Source organism: Drosophila sechellia, chromosome 3R (genome assembly GCF_004382195.2).
Source record: "Drosophila sechellia strain sech25 chromosome 3R, ASM438219v1, whole genome shotgun sequence".
In the NCBI taxonomy this organism is placed as follows: domain Eukaryota; kingdom Metazoa; phylum Arthropoda; class Insecta; order Diptera; family Drosophilidae; genus Drosophila; species Drosophila sechellia.
Window position 1 is genome coordinate 7,700,365 of NC_045952.1, and position 20,192 is coordinate 7,720,556.

At 42.4% G+C, this 20,192-nt stretch overlaps 4 protein-coding genes across 5 annotated transcripts in view; 3 read left to right on the forward strand and 1 right to left on the reverse strand.

The window, feature by feature from the left end:
• LOC6620081 (angiomotin) overlaps nucleotides 1–4,971 on the forward strand; it is a 37,769-nt gene extending 32,798 nt beyond the window's left edge. Inside the window, exons 3-6 of the mRNA XM_002044257.2 lie at nucleotides 1,176–1,435; nucleotides 1,879–2,077; nucleotides 2,142–2,248; nucleotides 2,307–4,971. Coding sequence (XP_002044293.2) covers nucleotides 1,176–1,435; nucleotides 1,879–2,077; nucleotides 2,142–2,248; nucleotides 2,307–2,438 — 698 coding nt within the window. The 3' untranslated portion in view covers nucleotides 2,439–4,971. The remainder of the gene's footprint in view (nucleotides 1–1,175; nucleotides 1,436–1,878; nucleotides 2,078–2,141; nucleotides 2,249–2,306) is intronic.
• An 897-nt stretch (nucleotides 4,972–5,868) lies between these two features.
• LOC6620083 (glutamate receptor ionotropic, kainate 3) lies at nucleotides 5,869–12,085 on the reverse strand. 2 transcript variants are annotated; one of them, XM_032722344.1, is made up of 13 exons: nucleotides 11,827–12,085; nucleotides 11,457–11,620; nucleotides 10,751–11,357; nucleotides 10,412–10,569; nucleotides 9,849–10,070; nucleotides 9,577–9,783; nucleotides 8,060–8,144; nucleotides 7,645–7,921; nucleotides 7,379–7,580; nucleotides 7,102–7,324; nucleotides 6,925–7,040; nucleotides 6,446–6,592; nucleotides 5,869–6,147 (listed from the first exon to the last, which is right to left on the reverse strand). In XM_032722344.1, the coding sequence occupies exons 1-13, from the start codon at nucleotides 11,933–11,935 to the stop codon at nucleotides 5,944–5,946; spliced, it is 2,721 nt and encodes a 906-aa protein (XP_032578235.1). In that variant the 5' UTR covers nucleotides 11,936–12,085; the 3' UTR covers nucleotides 5,869–5,943. The 2 variants fall into 2 exon arrangements, with proteins under 2 accessions (XP_032578235.1, XP_032578234.1); XM_032722343.1 differs by lacking the exon at nucleotides 6,446–6,592 and adding an exon at nucleotides 6,717–6,866.
• On the forward strand, nucleotides 8,553–9,210 carry LOC6619300 (protein Turandot X1/X2). The gene has a single exon (XM_002043376.2). The coding sequence runs from the start codon at nucleotides 8,584–8,586 to the stop codon at nucleotides 9,034–9,036; it is 453 nt and encodes a 150-aa protein (XP_002043412.1). The 5' UTR covers nucleotides 8,553–8,583; the 3' UTR covers nucleotides 9,037–9,210.
• Nucleotides 12,086–16,827: 4,742 nt separating the features above from the next.
• LOC6619196 (BTB/POZ domain-containing protein KCTD12) lies at nucleotides 16,828–19,606 on the forward strand. Its single transcript, XM_032722003.1, has 2 exons — nucleotides 16,828–18,398; nucleotides 18,462–19,606. The coding sequence occupies exon 1, from the start codon at nucleotides 17,006–17,008 to the stop codon at nucleotides 17,690–17,692; it is 687 nt and encodes a 228-aa protein (XP_032577894.1). The 5' UTR covers nucleotides 16,828–17,005; the 3' UTR covers nucleotides 17,693–18,398; nucleotides 18,462–19,606.
• Nucleotides 19,607–20,192: the final 586 nt, after the last annotated feature.

Sequence of the window (20,192 nt, forward strand, 5' to 3'; positions counted from 1 at the left end):
TTAATTTTAAAATAATCAAGGCCAGAATTCATTTTTCTTCTGTCATACACAAACTCTACGAGGTATAATAAAATACTATTTATAAATATATATAAATTCTTTCAAATCTTTATATAATTCAATTATTATACGTACACATATTAATTAATTTTATATTTATGAATAATATTATTTTTAATAAAAAAACCTTTGTTGAGCTATTGAGCTTTTTCAATAGCTGTTGCGAATAATAAAAAACCGAAGAACGTTTGTTTTAGTACGACAGTTTTATTTTGTGAAATAGCGATAATTTACGATAGCGACAATAAGTAGGTAAGTTTGGTCTCTTCCGAAGCACGACGAAAAGGCAATTGGTGGGCAGGCAGCCGAAATGCAGCGCCCAAGCTTAGCGTAGGTAGCTAACAACAACAAAGGAATGAGCGCCGTCCAGATAAATGCGCGCGAGAGCAGCGGTTTGCACTATGGGCATGCTACTGCTAATTTGGCTTAAATATTAACAAGTATGAAATTAGTCTACTGCACAGTTTTGGCGGCTGCATGACCAAACAACCTTTTTATAAACAAAATTTTACAGTTAAAGTAAATAAATCATATTTGAAATAATAATAATAAGAAAAGAAATTGAAACTAAAACGATTTCCAAAATACACCTTATAAAATTTTATACCTTGACTTGAAAAAAATTAACGAAACATCCGATTCTATTTGGTAAAAATATTTTAAATTATCTGTAAATTGTACAAATTACATGAGTTCAAGGCCTCTGAAGAGAGACGCAAACAAATCGAACATAAGGCATACGTGTTCTGATAGTGGCCGTGGTGCTCCGGTTAGCGCGATCTGCTCTATGCTCCACCATAAAGTTTCGCGTCGTGGGTTCGATTCTCACCCGAAACCAAAGGGAAAAAAGAAAAATTATAAATAAGTTAAAAAATCTATTTTTAATAAAATGTGGAGCGACGATGCGATTTCATCATGGCATAATAGTTTGACTTTTCCATAGCCGAACAATTTCCGCATGAATCGCAGATTAATTATAAGGGTTAATGCGCGTGTCTACTGAAATTCCGAATAATGAATGACAGTGTTTCGTGCAATTTCCGTACAATTAACTACTTTATACTACTACATACTTTGTTTTATCACTTAATTTATACATTTTTTTCGCCATCCAGCAACCACAAACTTCGTGGGCAAGTTCACGCAGAGTGTGCGCCGAATCGTGCAGGATGTGAAGGACGAGGGGGCGCCCAGTGGAATGACGCGGGACGAGGTGATCGAGACGAACGAGCGCCTGCGATCCTTGCGCCTCCGCCTGGAGGAGTCCTACGAGACCGCCAAGAAAGCCCTGATCAACCTCATGAACAAGTACGGCGACTCGAAGAGCCAGCGCAACATCTTCCAGCGCTACCCCATGCTCAAGCTGATGATTAAGGTCAGTAAAAAGGGTGTCTTGTGGAACAATCTCCGCATAAAGTTGGGATTTTTGAATTAACTTTGCAGATTAGTTAACATCTGTTCAATATTAACCGCACTGAAATTAAAACCGCTCTTTGATGAACCGACATTGGTTCGCATTTACTGCTCATAATTATATTAATTATTATAATATATTAATCAGTATATACTTAATATTAAGTATATTAATACTGCGGTTGAGATTTTCCTGGAGAAGTGATAATCAATCAACATTCTTTCTTTTATGCTGATATGAACTAGAGTTATTATATTTAAATTCGACGCCTACGGGAAATTCTTTAGCATCGATTTTTTTTGACATAGCATGCTTATCAGCCGATTGCGAAATATGTATTCCATAAGACATAAAGACCTCCGTTTAATCAGCTAATGATATAGATTTAATCTTATCGCCCACAGGAAGTCATTCGCCTGGAGACCCAGTACTGGACCCTGGTGGACATCCCGCGGCAGGAGAAGCAGGAGACGGTGCCCTCCTACGTGATGCGAGCCTGCTCGATCATGGAGAAGACCCAGAAGTCCGGCGAGGGAGTCAAGACCTCCGCCCGTCTGGCAGAAGAGGCGGCTGAGCGGCGGGAGCGGATGGAGCGATTGGAACGTAAGTGAAGTCAGACCTCTGTCCAATTAAAAGAGAAAACTCTTTAAGATAAATGCACTCGTAGATATGACAACTGCCCAAATCGAACACGAGAATACGCAGCTTATAAACGACTTGTATCGCTTGCTGAAAAAGTATCTGGGACTGCGACACCTAATCCGTGTGTTGAAGGTGAGTGGCATCCGGTGAAAAGTTCACGTTTTATTCTAATCCGTATGTGAACCCGCAGGAAGAGTACGGCAGCTCTAAGATGTATCCGATATTTCCACGCTACACAATGCTGAAGGACATGATAAAGGGCATCATGCACGATCCGGACTACATGGAGGTGTGCCACGAGACACTGGCCAACGCCAACTGAGCCGAGGGCACCGGAAATGGCAGGCGTCGCATGAGTGTCATTTGAGAGGGCCCAAAAACTAATAGCAATACCAATACAAGCAGCAGCATACACGGACGCAGGACCCAGGATTAGAGTCCTGCGAAATGTGTATGCACAAGTGCTGAATTCGCATGCGAATTTTCAAGAGATTCCGGAGCGATTTAGAGCTTTCCGAACAGCTTCTTCGTAACTCCTCCGCCAGTGGAGCGGGTTCCTCAAACCTCTTTCGGCCCTTCTTTTAGCCAACACTCAAAGGCAAGCCAAGACAAACTAATCAACTAACTAACCAACTACTAACTGAGCCCAGACCCCACCACCAACTAAACAAGGAACTATTTACACTACATTATCAGATACAAACACTTCGGCACTGAAGTGCCAGCAAACAAACTAAAAGGCATTTATTTTAATGAACTTTTGAGATGAATACAGTGTTATACCTAAAAAAATACAAAATACAAAACACAAGATATTTACTGATAAAATAGTGAACGAAGCGCTCAGAGACGATGAACCGAAATCAAATCAAGAATCAAACCAAACTCTTTGTAATTTGTATGTACCACTTACAACAACAAACTGAGCCTAGTATTATACACATAAAAATATTGTAATGAACATGGAATATACATATATATGTGAAGTAACCAAAGATACTCCAAAGCAGATGACTAATAACAAATTGATAACCGCTTGATTTGGCTTGACCTTGCCACCTCTTTGAGTTTGTTTTAGATAAAGTACTGGTCGATAGCTGTTAGCTGATTATATCATACCTATTACCAAAGTGTATCAAATTGTATTGAATAAACCCCACGCCTAGATGTATTTATTACTTACCTAGTTAGACAATATAAGGGAAATATTCCCATACCGGTGCGAGCAAATACTCCTAACACCTTTTAAGGAAACACCAAGCCCCATATCCTAGAACCTAACTGATTGTTGATTTTCTCTTCGCCAGTAACTATTGGTGACTAACAAATGCTTTATGTGTGTATCGAAACGTTCAGCTTTAAGTTACCTGCAACGCGCAGACAAACCGAAATGCAAGTGTGTATTTCAAAAGTTCGGTTGAGATGTGTGCATCCCATGGATTCGTTGTTGTACAATGTACATGCATACCTTGTAGCTTTGTAATCCCCAAGCCCAAACACACATTGCAAACACTCGAGCACAAGAGACCAAAGGAAAACCTAGACGAGCTTACAACTTTTTACGAGAGCCAGACTCCCGCAAATCCCCTTTCCCTTTTTTTCAGTTATTTTTGCATAGAAATCTCACTCAATTTATGGCTTTAAATTTGCGCCACTAATAGCCGGCGATTGAAACTGGCAGAAGTGAGATCCCCTCTTTACCACTAAAATCTCCACTGACACACCCACCGATACACAGTGCATATACATACATACATATATCTGACATATCTGAGTATAAGCAAATCAGGAACAGACTCGAAAAGCCGCAGCTATCATGAAAGTGCAATTGAGTGCATAAATTACTCGAACAATTGTTTGCTGCCCATTATATGCTTCACAGCATCTGACTGCTGGTTAATTTACCCCCACCATTACCGCCCGATCCCCCCTAATGCATCCAATCGCTTTAAAATATATATATGCATATAATTTAACTGCCTCTGCCTCTCCGAGCGTTTAGTGTGAAAAAAATTTGACAACGCTAGCCTTTCAATAACCACAAAAAACAGCTGCATGGGCAGAAAACATTTATGATAAATAAATAAAATAGATAATTGAATGTTGGAAAAATAGCAAATCAACTATGCAAATCCATACTATAGAGTGATTTAACAAATTTCATTTAGATGGTTAAGCCTAAGCGATGAGTTGTGTAGTTTACGTAGTTAAATGTTGAGCATTAAATTTGAATTTGAAAATTTGAAAAATGTTTGCCGCCATTTGCATAAGATGCGGGTATTAAATGAAATTAAAACACGCGGTATACACATAATATGAGAACAAATAATATACAAGTATGCAATTATAGCGAAACTAATTAAAACTAAACTGTAATGATCAGGTATTAAAGTTATGAAGTTTAATCAAAATATATTAACAAATGTGTGCATGCGAGTGTGTGCGTGAATGTGGCCAATACAAACAAACTCATTGCAATATAGAGAATACGGTTTAAAACAGTTGGGCAAATATTGCTGCATACCTAAGAAGGCAAACTTAAATACTATAGTTATATACGGCAATGGTATTCGTATTATTATACAACTTATACACGATAAAGAACATATACCCGTGTACCCCACTTATACATACATACAGACCCTCATGAGGAACATGGTCGGTCGGTAGGTACTCTTCCTACAAGCCCAAACTTCGTACAATTTTACCTTTTCAACGTCTCAGTGTCTAACAAAAAGCATTAAATGTATTTCCGCAAGGGAGTTACCAATATATTGCATGTATCAGTAAAAATATGTGTCATGACACTCGATAATATGAGGAAATCGATAAATATATTGATATGCAAACGGATATAAATGGTTGTTTCATTTCTGGAATAAGTGTATGCCACCAAATTAAGATAAACAAAGCAAGAGCTGTAGTAGCAGCTATATTTCATACACTTGCTTAAATTAAAAAGATCTCGAATAACTAAAAATCTTGAAGATCTCTCAAATCGAACTTATTTATCAGTTCGTTAGTTTCAGAACAAATAATTCTCAAAGTGTCATGAAATAACGGTAGCTGTAATAGAGTGTTTAGTACGAGTAAAATGATTTGAGTTTTTTACACGTTCCTTACATATTATTTAGCGACCTCTGCCTCTGACTTATAGAACTTATATACCATAATTTACGTTGTAAGCCTTTGGAAATCCACATCGTAAGAGCTTTAAAGCTGCGCTGAACAGTGCTGACATTTGAACTTTATACTAGGCGTTTGTTAACATTTTACAATATCGCAGTTCGGGGAAACATATTTCTGACATGTTTACAACCATAAGTATGTAGAGAACACTTCATACAGAGGAGCATTAAAATAAATGATTTCCATTTAACATTGGTTCAAAATTGATATCGATTCCAAGAAATCAGCTTAATATGTCATTCGATATTTTCTGTGTTACCGCTTTTATTATATTATATTTTACTTCTAGTCTTCATGATATAGTGACACGGCGGTAAAGTCTGGACAGTCGGCTGGACACATCGGGGGGACACAAGGAGCCCAAGTTTTCCACGTCCAAATTTTTGAAAAATGTCTTGATTTGTGTTGATTAAAATCGGAATACCAAAAACACTTTGGCCACGCCCCTGCCTACACCATCAAAACAATTTTTACATTTTTGTCATTTTATTTCTCAATATCTAACGATATTTCGCTTTCGCATTTGCACTAGTTGAGTAACGGGTATCTGATAGGCGGCGAACTCGACTATAGCATTCTCTCTTGTTTTATTTTAAATTTCCGTACATGGGATTTCACTGTGTAAACAAGCGATAAATTTACTTTTTATCCTGGTTATGCTTGCCAGATGCGTCAGCTTCAGAGGTATCCTCGGGCAATGAATCCACTGACATGGAAGAGCCTTTAGACTTCGAGCTGGCATTTGATCGCGAAGAGTTTTTTGGGTACTTCACCGCTTTGGTATTGCCGGAGCATTGTAAAATGAAGCGGATCTCGTCCAGAAGTTCCGTCTTGAAGCTCACCTGCCGATGTGAAAGCGTTGATGTTAAGTAAACTCTTTACTGACGGAAGGGCGAAAGTAGCATGCGGATGAAATCTATTATAAAGCATTCATGAACAAGGCATTGTAGTAGACAACATAACGAGATTAGGAAAATTGAAATATTAAGGACGACACAAATGAAAAGGTGGTGAATGTATTTATGGCTCCGAGCTGTCGTTCTGGGAATCTAATGAAACGAATCCGTTAGGGCGACCTTTTCTCCGCCACTTTTAGTCACGAAACATTGGAATATATTTATAGGTCTCCATCCGCGTTACCTTGTTCTCCCGCGCTCTCAAGTAGACGCTCACCACGCAGTTGACCAGGCCATAAATACTACCAAAACAGCTGCCCACAAACATGACGAGGTAGACGCCGCCCAAATTGGCAAATCCCAGCGAGGAGGCATCCGAGTCTGGGGCTTCCTGTGGGTTTTTCGGAGGATGTCGGAGATGTAAAAGTTTTCAAGTGTGTGTGCAATAAAGGCAGGTCAGCTAATCGGATCGTGAGGCGGGGTATTCTCGAAGCTGGAATATATCCTGCGGATACCTGGTTCTCATCGCTGCGCTCCTTAACGCCCAGCACCATCTCGAGCAAGGAGACAAAGATGCCAAAGAAGGAGCCGACTCCCATCACCAGGAAAACACCGCCCAGGTTACTAATCTCCAGGGCCACGGCGCCAGAGTCCTCGTCCGAGTTCTGCACACACCCACACATGCACGAGCTGCCAGAGATTGAGATTAGGCTGGTCACTTACCGAACAAGCTCCCCCGCCGCGCTTTTCCTGCCACCACTTGGTCTTCATCTTGGTCAGCAGTCCCTGCTCCTGCATCTCGAGAACAGCCTGGCTCAACGTGTCCCTGTACGGCCAGTCTGAAAAGACAGATCCTGGTCAGGATGTGGTCCGATATCACCTACACTCTCAGCTATCTACTCTTTCGCATGGCTATCCCGTATCCCTTCTCGTCCAGCAATGCTCCCACCTGAGTGAGCGTGCACCGGCGCTCTGTGATATACTCAATGGTGGTCGACTCCATGAGAAATGCGTAGTTGGAGTTCTCAACGCGATCAACTCCCTCCTGGTTGGTGTTGGTCATGTACTGGGGATTATCCCTCATGAACTCGTACATCCGCTGGTAGGTGGGATAGTTTGATTCCTGAAGGAACAGTTGGGATATGAGATAAAGACATTCAGAGATAACATAGCTTACCTTAAAGAAGTTAAAGGTAGCTCCCCCAATTTTGGCCCCATAGTTTACACCGCCCTTGTTCTTCGATAAGTCATCCGCATCATTGATGGGCGTTACCAAAGACTCGACAGTGAGGAAAGCCGCCAGATTAGCAGTGTAAGAGGAGACCAGAATCAATGTGAAGAACCACCAGGAAGCGGCCACGGCCCGAGTGGAGTAAGCCCTTAAACAAAATATAACCTTTAGCGCACTAACTATAAAATAATCCATAAATAAATATATCTTACTTCGGAGCCAGTTCAGATCCCTGCTGAAGTAGAGCACCTATGGAGAACCACAGACAGTTGGCGAAACTGAACTGATTCTCCAATTCCGTTGGCTCCTCAATGCAGGGATACGGATTGTCCCACTCCTCCGGAGAAAGCCGTCCCAGCACGAACATGCTGATGGATACGCCCATGTAGGCCAGACCCAACCAGAGCCAGACCTCTCCTGAAAACGGGGACATGAAGGAGAACAGCTTCGGTGGCTCCTTCATCGGTTTGCGAAAGAGGATGCCGATTCCTGGAATTGTTTCGTGATTAAAATTGCTAATGCTTTCCGCAAACTATTATAAGTGAATAAATATTTCAAATATTTGTTTATATTAATATATATTGTATTGAGCACTTTGATTGCAGAATGAAATATATGTGACCTTACCCAGACTCATAAAGGGTATGGTGAAGTCGACGCCACTTTCTCGTTCAGATGTCATGGTCAGATCCGTAATGCCCATGTCAGCGCGCTAATTAAATATGAAATATTATTGTTTGGCCTCTGTGTATCCACGAGCTCATGAATTTATTAATAAAAATGTAAATGCATTTGTAAATATTGCGCATACGCCCGGTTGGGCATTGTAATTGGACTATGTTTAAAATATGGATTTTAATTTGCCAAGCGCGCAAATTCATTGAAGAAAAGTCTAATGAAGTCTATGAAATATTAAATTTAATTGCACGCCAACGTACAATCCGGTTCATTATCTTTAGCTAATTTAGCATTTAACTAGCAATGAGCTGATAAATGTTCTAAGAAATTCTAATTAAATGAGTTTCAATTATCAGGAATTGTTTGCCGTTTACAAATAGACCCAGGTTAGATTCTTGGAGTGATTAGATTGGTTTCCTATAAATGACACTTCCCGTGAAATCAACTGTCAGTTTCCGACATTCAATCAAGCTATGAGGCTTTATATTGGCAGCTTGCTAATATGCGTGCTCTTAGGCATAGTTCCTTTCGCAACTGCTAACACAAACAGATCAGGTTATGAGGAACACAGGAATTATTTGCTTAACATCTTTCACAATCCACTTGTGAATGACTCCATTAAGGAAAAAAATATTCCGGAGCTAATCGCTTTTTATCAACGATATCCTACAGACATTCCTCTATCTGATGCAGATAGGCAACAATTTGAAAGGTTTATTCATGACTACAGAGAATACCGGGAAGTTTTGGTTGATGGTGTACCACCTCAAGGAGGATCATTTGGAAACATATTCGGACACTTCCTAGGCAGAGTCGGAACCCGGTATATTTCGTCTCTGTTTAATAAGAAAAGGGAGGAAGGGCAATCCAACCATGCCAACAGTCCCACTACATCGCCTTCAAGGATTCAAAAGATGACTAAATAATCGAGACCTATAACCAATCTTGCCTTTTGTACTTTCGTGCAAGTTTGGAATCAGATGTAATTTGTTTATTGTTTGAAAAACTATAAAAACCAATCTATAAATAAACTAATCAATACCACTCATGTGGTTATAGCATTCTAAACGTTTAGACTAAAGAATGCTCATTTGGTTGCTTAACATCTTGCTAAATTACACATAAATTCATCATTTAATAAAGGTTGCTAATAAGCGGAACTAATATACCTATCATGCTGCCCAAATGCGAAGAATACAATGTCGGAATATCAGATTAATCGCTTAACTATAAACCCTATTAATTTAAGGCAATTGAGGCCGCAGGCACTCTGAAATAGTCTGCCATTTATGACGGCATTAACGCTTACGTTAACGATGATGGCAGCATTTATGGCTATTCAATGCAAATCAATAACCACGCAGGACGAGCATGGGATAAGCTAACTGATTTAAATGGCCGCAGAGCAACGGATGCGGACTAGATTTATGTGCCTCCAGGACTTCACGACCTTCGCCAGAACTCACACTGTCAATTATCTCACGCAACATGCCATTCCATTCGCCTGTTTTGGGATCGATTCCTCCATACTTGTTGTCCTCCTGGAGGCGCCACGTGTAGGAGAATCCCAGCTTCTTGGACAGCTCGTCAATTAGTTCGATGCCGAAGCCCTCAAACTGATCGTTGCCCTCCAGCTTCTCGGAGGTCTCCTTTAGCATGCCATAGGGTTCACTCTGCAATATCGAAGGAAAGTCAAGGTCAGCTAGGTCCTAGACTCTTACCCAGACCCACTACTCACAATAGCCGTGATGACGACGAAGCTTTTGTTCACCAGCGAACGCATATCCGGCTCCAAGGAGTGCGCCGGGGCAGGGCGATTCTCTTGGAAGCCATCCTCGCCGCTCCATTGCCCGATTTTCTGCATCCCCGAAACGGCCAGCTCGATGACTTCCAGCTCGAAATCCGTGCGGAGTCCCTCGTAGTCAAACCGAATGGGTCCCGTGAGGCCATTCAGCGTTAGCTGCGGACCGAGACTCGTTGCATGAGTTATTCAGAATCAGAAAGTTTTTCGTACAGAGGAAAAAAATGTACAGCAGAAATAGAAAGCAAAAAAAAAGTATGTGTATGAAAGTTAAGTTGAAAATGTATAAGACACTGGTAGTATGTTAACTCTCTTTAATATCTTAATAAAAACCTTGTTCTAAAACTTATTAAATTGTATTAAATGTACACAACCAACTTAGAAATCTTATTTGGATGAAGTGAGTCAAATAAAAAAGTTCATTTATATATTTAAAATCTGGTGCTTGCTCTCTTGGATTGTTATGCCACTTTAAGTAGCCCACGGTGCCCCAAACTCACCGACTTCATGTAGTTGACGAGAGTGTAGCCCTTGTCCCAGGCACTGTCATCGTTACAACTGAGGGCCACGGGCCGGAAGTTCACATGCTTGTAGGTCTCGGCCAGAAGCTGGACGCCATCGTAGACCAGGGCCATGCTGTTGGTCAGGGGGCAGGACACTGTGGAGGAGAGGTCATAAGGGCTAACGTCATTTATCATTTTCAGCAGCGTTGGGGGCCATGAATGTGCAATTCAATTATTTAAATTCAGCCAAGCGAATGGATTTCGGATTTGCATAAATTGTCTAGATCCCAGTGGCACGACACTTTCAGGTGGGGCTGTCATTCCAATTTGATTTACCGTTCTGGAAGGGTTCCTCGCTCTCGTAGAGCGCCTTGGCCACCTCCTGCACCTGTTCGCTATCCGGAGAGACGAGGCGCAGACCCGTGATGTTGGTTCCGGAGTGTTGGTACGGCTCCAGGTCCATGGTGTGCCAGTCCAGGTTGCCGATAATATAGCGGTAGTCGCTGGTCACCAGACCCACCTGCTGGGCTTGCTTGAAGAACTCTGGCAGAGTGGCCATGGATCCGACAACCACGAACGAGAAATCATCCGCATTGCGTATACGCCGCAGTACATTCCGGTAGTTCCCGTTCAGATCCAGCTCATAGCGACGGACCGTGACCGTGGGACCAGCGGTGCCGTACATCTGCAGCAGCTCCCGCACGGTGGGCAAGTACTCGCCCGACTCGTAGATGATGGTGAAGCTCTCCCAGCCCAGGGCCACCACCATGTCCCGCAGGGCCACGCCTAGCGTGGCTGGATGTGGGTGCAGATTGATGGTCGGCAGCTGGGCCCCAAAGTCCCAGCGCGTGTCCAAAAAGGGCAGCTCCTTGGCGTCGCAGATGCTCATCGCGTGACGAGCGGCCAGATTCGAGGTGGGTCCGAAAACTGCCACCAGATTTTGCTGTGCGTGAGTGGCAAATAATGATTTTAATAAACGCATATCCCTAGGTACTGCTTAGGCAAGTGTTTCTAGTTTTAAACTATGAGCTACGAACTATACCCTTAGCATTTTGCAGAGCTTCTTGGAGGTCTCGAAGGAGTTTCCCGGCTCAATGGAGACGGACACGCCGTGCAGCTGCAGATCTTCATTCTCCTCATTCGCCTTGCTGATGGCCAGGTGGAAGATCTTCTCGAGATCCGGATCGGTGTTCTCGTAGACGAGACCTGCAATCGAAAGGTATTTCCGAGAGAGTGACACTGGTTTTCGCTCTTTGTTTTGCTTAGCGGGTTCTGTTTATATTTTTATTTCGAGAATTCGCCGCCGCCATCGGCCAACGGTGCGTATGCGGCACAAAAATACATGACACATTTGCATGCTGCGCTGCAAATTCCTGCTTATGTAACTCAAGCGAAAAGTGCGCCTTACTTACCCACATTCGTTCTCTCTCCTCGGCAACTGGGAAATGCCAATAGCAAGCTCGTTAGGATGAAGCCAAGTGGAAAACTCGCTTCTGTTGAAATCATTTTCACGAACCACATCGCTCAAAGGGCTTCTACCGCGAATCGTAATCAAAAATTCGCATAAATATATTCTGCGGTTGGCGCGCAATGAATTCCGCAATTATTTCCAATTAATTGCGCGATTGTTCGTCGAACTAAATTTGCACATTTCTGCAGGCTGTCCGCCGCCACCGGGAATGCAAATAAAAATGGCTAAGAGCACAAAAATACGGCCAACAGCAGCAATCTGCTGTTGATGCTGCAGCAGCTGATAAATTCGCCTCGAGTATTTTTAACCACTCTTGGGTTTTTGTGAATGAAAGTGTTGGGCTGCCGGAAAATGTTTTTCCCCAAATTTCTCTAATTAAATCTCACTAGACCTCCAATGGAGAAGTAGCGAGGACGAATTAATTAGATAAACTTCACCTATTTGGAACCAATTCAACCCTGAAACTGATCCCGTACAAAGTGCCGGACTGAGCTGAAACTTGAAAATAAATCCGCTGCAGTAACAAAACGTGCACAGCATACAATTCAACGGCTAATGGAACCGAAGAATCGGACCTGAATGCCAGATATCCAAGTGAATTTGGAAAAAACAGAAATAAACAAGGCGAAAACGAAAATAGCCAAATGCAGGGGTTGGCCAAGAGATTGAAAACAGCTTGCCACCGAAATTGTTGTGGCTCCACGGACGTGCAACAAGCATCGATAAGTGCAGAAAAGAAATAAATGGATAGGAAGGGTCTGTCCCAATGGCTGTAAACAAATTCATTGCATTTCACTTGGATAGTTGGGTGGTGGGCACTAGGGTGCCAAGCCATTCCATCTGGCCAGGGACGTGCGACCCACTTGTGGATTTTTGAAGGCCCAGCACGATTTATGGACCAGGCTTTGAATAATCCATTTAGAGCATGCAAAGCAGGGTAACTGGGCCCGTGGTCCCAAGCATCTCTTATTTTTAATAATGATGCTAGGGCTGAAATGTAAAATATTACTACAGAAAAGCTGTTCTTGCATACACTGGCAGCCATGCCGGAAGGTTTTTGTGCTCCCCACTTTCGGGCATGTCCTTCACACACACAATGCCGTCAAAAGGACGAAGGCCGGACGAGCGCCGTTAAAGGGGCGTGGTCGGGCATGTTCGCCAGCAGCAAACTGTTGCTGTCAGCAGTGAATAAAATCAACGTCTCCGTCAGCAGCAGGCACCTGTCGTGACTGCCGCCCAGGATGCACTTATCCCCGAGCTGCACATTTAAAATTAACAACCTTTAGTTCTGTCTGCAAGTTCCTGGAAATCCCCGATCGCTTAACAAATCAAACTTTAACAAGAACTTTAGATTGTTTTCTGAAGTTAAGCAGTTTGCGTTGTTTATCGAATTTAAAAATTGTTAAAAACTTTCTGTCACATTATATTATTGTATTTGTTCAGATTTTCAATATCAGAAATCAATGAATTAAGTCAAAATATTATTGCTCCTGGATATAAAAGGATTTCTTAAAAATCAGCTTTCAATTTAATAACCAATAATTTATTACTTGTTTTTTACATGAGGGTATCTTAAAGGCCACTGTTTCCGCCCACATTTCTCTGCTGCTTGTATTTTGCCACTCGCATGGTGTTAAATTGCCCAGCAGCGAAGCGCGTGCATTTGCATTTACATAACCGTGTGCCGGCGTCAATGTATCTTGAGGATACGCATTCTGGCACTCACCGCGTGCCTGGGCGTGCATTTTAAGCTAGGAATGGAGAACTGCTGGCATTATGCACACGAACACCAGGACCCATATCCACGGGCTTACTAAGCAACACGGACACGGCTTGCATTTGCATAAGTGCCCGGGTTGAGTTCTCTAGTGGCAATTAGTGTGAGTCTTCAGCAAATCCATTCCATATATGCATCCAATCTTTAAAACAAAGTGGATCGATCATGTTTCAAAGAATTGAAAACGTCTTAAATGCTATAATATTTTCTGTCAGATATTTAGATTTAAGGTCTTATGGAAACATTTTCTGCATATTCATATCTAGAATCTGCATAGTTCACCACATATTAACATTGTTAGCTCCTCAGTAATGAAATGAAACATCAAACAATATTAAATGTGGATATCAAAGTTCCTAAGCTGATTTATTTTAATTCTTAGTTTTTCCAACTTAGGAAATCTAATCCCAACCTTTAAATCGTTTTATTATTTATATGTTCATACAAATGCATATATTTCAGTTATTGGAATTAGTTTATTTACAATTCACAAAAGCTGATAATTTCATATTTATTTTCATGATTATTACCGTTTATTTGCTCTTTAATTAACAAATTATCTGATTTTGTTGAAATTTATTGCTTTGCCTTAATTTACAACAAATGCTTTATTTTCCATCCACAAAAGCTGATAATAGCAATGGAATTAGATCTCCTTGATGCATCAAATGATGACCTTTTTCCCAATACGATTATCGGCTGTAATGCCGATAAGGTGACTAGGGTGTGAATGATTTTGACTGCTGTTGATTGGAGCTTATTGCTGATTCCACATCATTTGTTGTGCATTCTGGGGCATGCCAATTTTGTTTGGTCTGTCAATGTGCCAGAGTGGCAAATATATCCCGGGAAATCAAATGCACAATTGCACTGGAAACTTGATTGACGCAAGAAAGCCCTGGAGTGCCACAGTTTATTTTGGGAACCTAAAATGGTGACGACAAGGTTACAAAACAAGGTCGTTGAGTGTGCGCCTGAAAAAGGACAATGGCTGAGGGCTTTTTTTTTCAGGCCTTATCGCCTAGGTGGCTAACCCAACACCTAACCCATTAGAAACCATTTTGTCGCCCTGCGGAACTGACAGCCCGAAAGGTAAACAGGCAAACAAACCAGAAATAGCATGCAAACTGCTACGGCTAAGTGAGGGGCGACAATTTGGCGCGTTGTCAAAACAAAGTGCTCCAGCACACACACATAGATACACATAGTCGCACACAGATACAAAACGGCAAACGGTACGGCTGTGAGTATGTGCGAAGGCAGCCAGACAAAATCAATTTGAATCGCGCCAGTCAGCCAGACAAACAAGGAGCATTCACGGCTTGGACAGAAACGAAACGGAAGCGCGCAATCCTCAAGAGAGTAAAGCCATCGCCTCACTCACGTTCAGAGTGGCACAAGCTCTCACACACACACACACACTCACACAGATGCAGGCAGCGCGTAATGGCGCGTAAAGTGTTGCGCCATCTTAATGCGTGCCCAAAACCGCAATTCATGGCCGCAGATTCTTTGAAGGGGAGGCAAAAAGGCTTACGGCTGATAAGAAGCAGCAGCATTAGCCGGATAGTGAGAGGGGAATATGTATTCGGACGGCGGAGGGAGTGAGAGCGAGAAACGTCAGCCGCAACCGGAAGCGGAAATGAGCGGAGTAAGCAAGCTAACGGCGGCAAACCGAAGGGGTTCACGGCGGGTTGAACGTTCTAAAAGCCATTCCCAGACTCCCGACATCAGTGCTTTCATTGCAATTAGCCGGAAGCACCGGGAAAAACTTTTATTTAATTAATTCTTAGTTCTTTTTCTTGAAAAATATCATAAGCTACACCGTTTCTTAAAGTTTTTCTAAGCTTCAAGTTAATTACTTCTTTTGAAATTATTTTACTGTTTTTTTCTTCGTAAAAACTTTGTAAATAATTTTGTTTTTACCGCAGACTCTCAGCATATTAGATATGATAATAAACAAGCAGATATGTTTTTAATGCAGGTTTTCAGTTTACGAGATATTAAAATTAAATTAAGCGAGTACTTCCCATTTTGCACCTAAAATGTTAACGATATTTATGGAAGGTAAACTGGGTACTAAGTCATCCTATTGGTGCACATATTTTTAAAAATAAAAAATGCCAACATGCATAAATAAGCTTAAACTAGTTTTTTTCATAATCCATGTCTGTGTGTATCTCCAGCTACTCTCGGTCGAATCAAAGGGCTATCGCAGTAGGGGGTGCACATGTACTCTTGTAGGGGGAGTAGGCCAGAGACTGCGTATTCGTTACGGCCCGCTGTTGTTGATTCAATTGCAGCGAGTGGCACGCATGTCCTGGCAAACAAAGGACATTTCGTGGAATGTTAACAGCAAACAGGTGAGCTGCTAACAGGCCACCAAGCAGTCTGGCGCTGATGTGGCCCAAACCGAGGGCAGAGTGGCCCATTTGGCACGAGGCCAAAACTGGCTGGCTGGCTGGCCAAGGCAGCCCAACCAGTTGCATGGCCTGCTGTGGCATGTTAATGTCAGTGTCACGGTGTCAAATTGTCAGCGGCCTGTTGCCACTCGGGGCAGCCCTTCCCTTCCCTTCCCAGCCCTTCCTTCCGCCAGCACACACATACATTGTGAAAAAATCAACCAGGATAGTTGGCATGCCGAGGCACAAAGTATGTGCGACGCCTTAAAGTATGCCATGTGCCATAATTTGCTATGACATGGCAGCGAACTTTGCCCCAAATGGGGGAACCCACCTTACGCCAGCTGAATGCTAATGCTAAATCGTCTTTTCAAACGCACAATTTAGGCAGCAGCATCTCTGGCATTAAGCAACAGAGTAATCCAGCATATTGGCCATTAAGTATACGCACTGCGGACCCTCGTCAAATTAATAACATGCGGGCGGCAAAAGTCGGCGGGCAACCCTTCGAGCGGCTATATACATATGCCAGAAGTATCCGTGCACATTTTAGAAATTTAACCACTTGTTAAACAATAATATCCAATATCAAAACACGGCCAGCGAGTGCGCAGGCCAGAGAATGAAACTGAGAGTGGCACACTTCCCCAGAGGAGTCCAGAGAGAAATCTCTCCTCTTCCCCAATGCATACACACAAATGTACACCAACGAGCGAGTGAAAAGCGTTCTGGTTTTGGCCAGGCCAGAAGCCCCGTCAGTTCGACACGAGACCTGAACGAGTGCGGACGCGTTTGGCGGACAGAAAACGAAAGGAAAGCAACAGCAGCCAGTACCACAAAAGCTGTAAACAAACCCATATAGGGGCCCACGTTCGCGAGTGTCCATATGTGTGATTAGTTTCGTTGGATATAAGCAATCCGATCCTTAAACGGCATCCATCATGCCCGAAATCATCGAGCTGAACGTCGGCGGCGTGAGCTACACGACCACACTGGCGACACTGCAGCAGGATAAGAACACGCTGCTGGCGGAGCTCTTCGGCGAGGGTCGCGATTCGCTGCCCAAGGACAGCAAGGGTCGCTACTTCCTGGACCGCGACGGCGTCCTCTTCCGCTACATCCTGGACTTCCTGCGCGACAAGGCGCTGCACCTTCCCGAAGGATTCCGCGAACGACAGCGACTGCTGCGGGAGGCGGAGCACTTCAAGCTGACCGCCATGCTCGAGTGCATCCGCAACGAGCGGGACGCACGACCGCCTGGATGCATCACCATCGGCTACCGTGGCAGCTTCCAGTTCGGTAAGGACGGACTGGCCGACGTCAAGTTCCGGAAGCTGTCGCGCATCCTGGTCTGCGGCCGTGTGGCCCAGTGCCGTGAGGTGTTCGGCGACACGCTGAACGAGTCGCGGGATCCGGATCATGGCGGCACGGATCGGTACACCTCGCGGTTCTTCCTGAAGCACTGCTACATCGAGCAGGCTTTCGACAATCTGCACGACCACGGATACCGCATGGCCGGAAGTTGCGGATCCGGAACCGCCGGCTCGGCAGCGGAACCCAAGCCGGGCGTGGACACTGAGGAAAATCGCTGGAACCACTACAATGAGTTCGTCTTCATTCGGGACTAGGAAGCTAATGGAGCCACTCCAGAACACCCCACCCAATCCAGTTCTGTAACGTTATTTTTTCTTTGTGCGTGATTTGTTTTGGAATTAGCCTTCGGATAGCCAGACCCATCATAGGGACAAGGATCAGGATGAGGGCGCACAGATTTCAATGGCTTTAGTTTGAACCCACCTCTTGATATACAAATGGGAACATTTCGAATGTACAATTGAACTAACAATCCACACTTAAGTCTAGAAAATTATTGACACACATAGATAACTAAATGCTAGACGTGTTTCCATGTATTGCCTTGATTATTTCTACTTTGCTTACGCGTTCATCTTAAATCAGGGTGGGCCCCATTAAATTCTGCTCCAGACTCTTTGATGAATGAAAAGCGATTCGGATTTACTGGCTGACAAGAAGTGAAAACAATTCGGCAAGTGGAGATAACAAAGCAAAGCGAACATTTTATGAGCCCCAACTTTTGTTGATCCAGTGCAGTATAAACAAGACGAGAAGAAAACATTAAACAGATCCGCATCAATGAAACAAACTCAAACGAGAAAGGAACTTACCACATGGATAACGTTGTAATTGTGGTCAATCAATCACACTAAAATCACATACTGAACAATTTGAAATACGGGTTACTTTTTGAAACAAACTAACGAAATATTGTAGCAACAGATACCACAAGCAACCAAACTGAAACCCAAGCAAATGGTAAATATAAAGTTTTATTAGTCTAATAAAAGTCGAAACTTGAACTAAAGAATATACAAATAGCAAAATAGGACAACGGCGAACAACATGTGGCCCCGAAAAAAAAACGTTGATTCAAGCCCCAAAGCAGCCTGCAATCCATAAAACTCAAAAACGAATCGATACTAGAAGTACATTTACTAACAAACCAAACAACGGCTGTCATAAGATACGCCCCTTTTGCCATAACTCTTAAATCGTTTCCGATTCTAAGAAATGCCACCGGATTCGCCTGGCAACACTTGGCCGGCCACTTGGGGTCCTGCAGCAACAATTGGAAGCGATTTAATAGTGAATTTTTAAAAAAACATCTGAGCCCCTCGTACAATAGCACTTTCATCCACCGGATTTCATGGCCAATCCAGAAATGCGATCATCTTTTACCACCCATCATTTGTCGAAGCCAAATGAGAAGAGTTATTCGATTATAAATTATTAGTGAACTGCAATGAGAAATGCCAAATACAAAATACCAAAACGGTCACAAGGACTTCCAGAAGTACGATGGGAATACGACACATACGAAACTAAATTTGCTGAACTTTAGAAAGGCTCTGTTATTATTATTATTGATTTTATCAACATTGTGTTTTTGGGAGCGAATGAATGAAAATGTTTTTTCGCTGACATATCTCGCATCGCAGTTTCGACATTTCCGCAGGTTTGTTGTTGAACTCGCGTCATGAAATTTCACTTGAAATTTATGGATCGAAGCGCTTGGGCGGAAATCTGAATGGAAATGCCGATGCGCAACATTGAAATAAAACACTCATGAAATTTACGAACAAATTGTAAAAAACAATAAATTCTATAAATCGTGTGTAAAGAGGCTAGCAGCATACAAACATATGTAATCATCAGCAATAGTGTGCATTGAAAACTATTAAGCCCCATTACGAGTATATACTGACCCTGACTCGATGTGAGTTGACGGCTCTTACGCAGATAATATGAATCGATATATATACAAATATCTATATATACCTAATTATATATTAAAAAAATTGTCGATATTGAAAGTATCTTATAAATGTTTAGTATTATATGTAATTGAATCCAGATTGAGCGGCAATGGCAAGGCGACCGATATGTATCATTAATTAAATTAAACTGAAACTAATTCAAATTAACTAAAACGAATTGTAAAATGTACTTAGAGAAGCGCGAAGTAAAACTGCTAAAATAGCCAATCAATGTGCGACTAAGCAAGCATATGTATGTAAAGAGGTATAACTTGCGAAAAGCGAAAAGCAAACAATAAATTAAAGAAACCATAAACAAAAGGATACTTTTCTTTGGGGTGAAGGTGGTTTTTAGCGCATATGTATGTATATTGGGGGCTTAAGTCTGTTCTGTTGCTTATTCTCAGCTAATTAATTGGCGGTGGTGGCCTACAAAATTTGTGCTGCATTATTAAATTCCATGAATAAATTGCGAGGCAGCCAAATGCGCTGACATTGATAGCGACATATAAAAGTTATGAACAGCCAGCTTCCAACTTGCGATAGCTCATTAAAATTGACAGCTAAACAAATAAAACCGAAATGCAAAAACACAATCATAAAGGAATCAAATATACATTGAAAACAAAACAAACAACCCAGTCGTGCCAACAAAAATAGGAGGACAAACAATGGCAAACAGAACTTTTGCGGGCAAAAACATCAGCGCAAACATCAGCCTCAAAAAGTGGGCTCAAACAAAAGTCTATATAAATAGCTGAAAGTCGGGAGATGAATGAAGGCGACCATTAAA

Excerpts from the sequence above, each read along its gene's own strand:
- LOC6619300 (XM_002043376.2), top strand. The coding sequence starts at position 8,584 with ATGAGGCTTTATATTGGCAGCTTGCTAATATGCGTGCTCTTAGGCATA.
- LOC6620083 (XM_032722343.1), bottom strand. The coding sequence starts at position 11,935 with ATGTGGTTCGTGAAAATGATTTCAACAGAAGCGAGTTTTCCACTTGGC. Across the intron at positions 10,071-10,411 it reads TCGTCAACTACATGAAGTCG|CTAACGCTGAATGGCCTCAC; the intron begins GTGAGTTTGGGG and ends CTCGGTCCGCAG. Across the intron at positions 7,325-7,378 it reads CTACCTTTAACTTCTTTAAG|GAATCAAACTATCCCACCTA; the intron begins GTAAGCTATGTT and ends CTGTTCCTTCAG.
- LOC6619196 (XM_032722003.1), top strand. The coding sequence starts at position 17,006 with ATGCCCGAAATCATCGAGCTGAACGTCGGCGGCGTGAGCTACACGACC.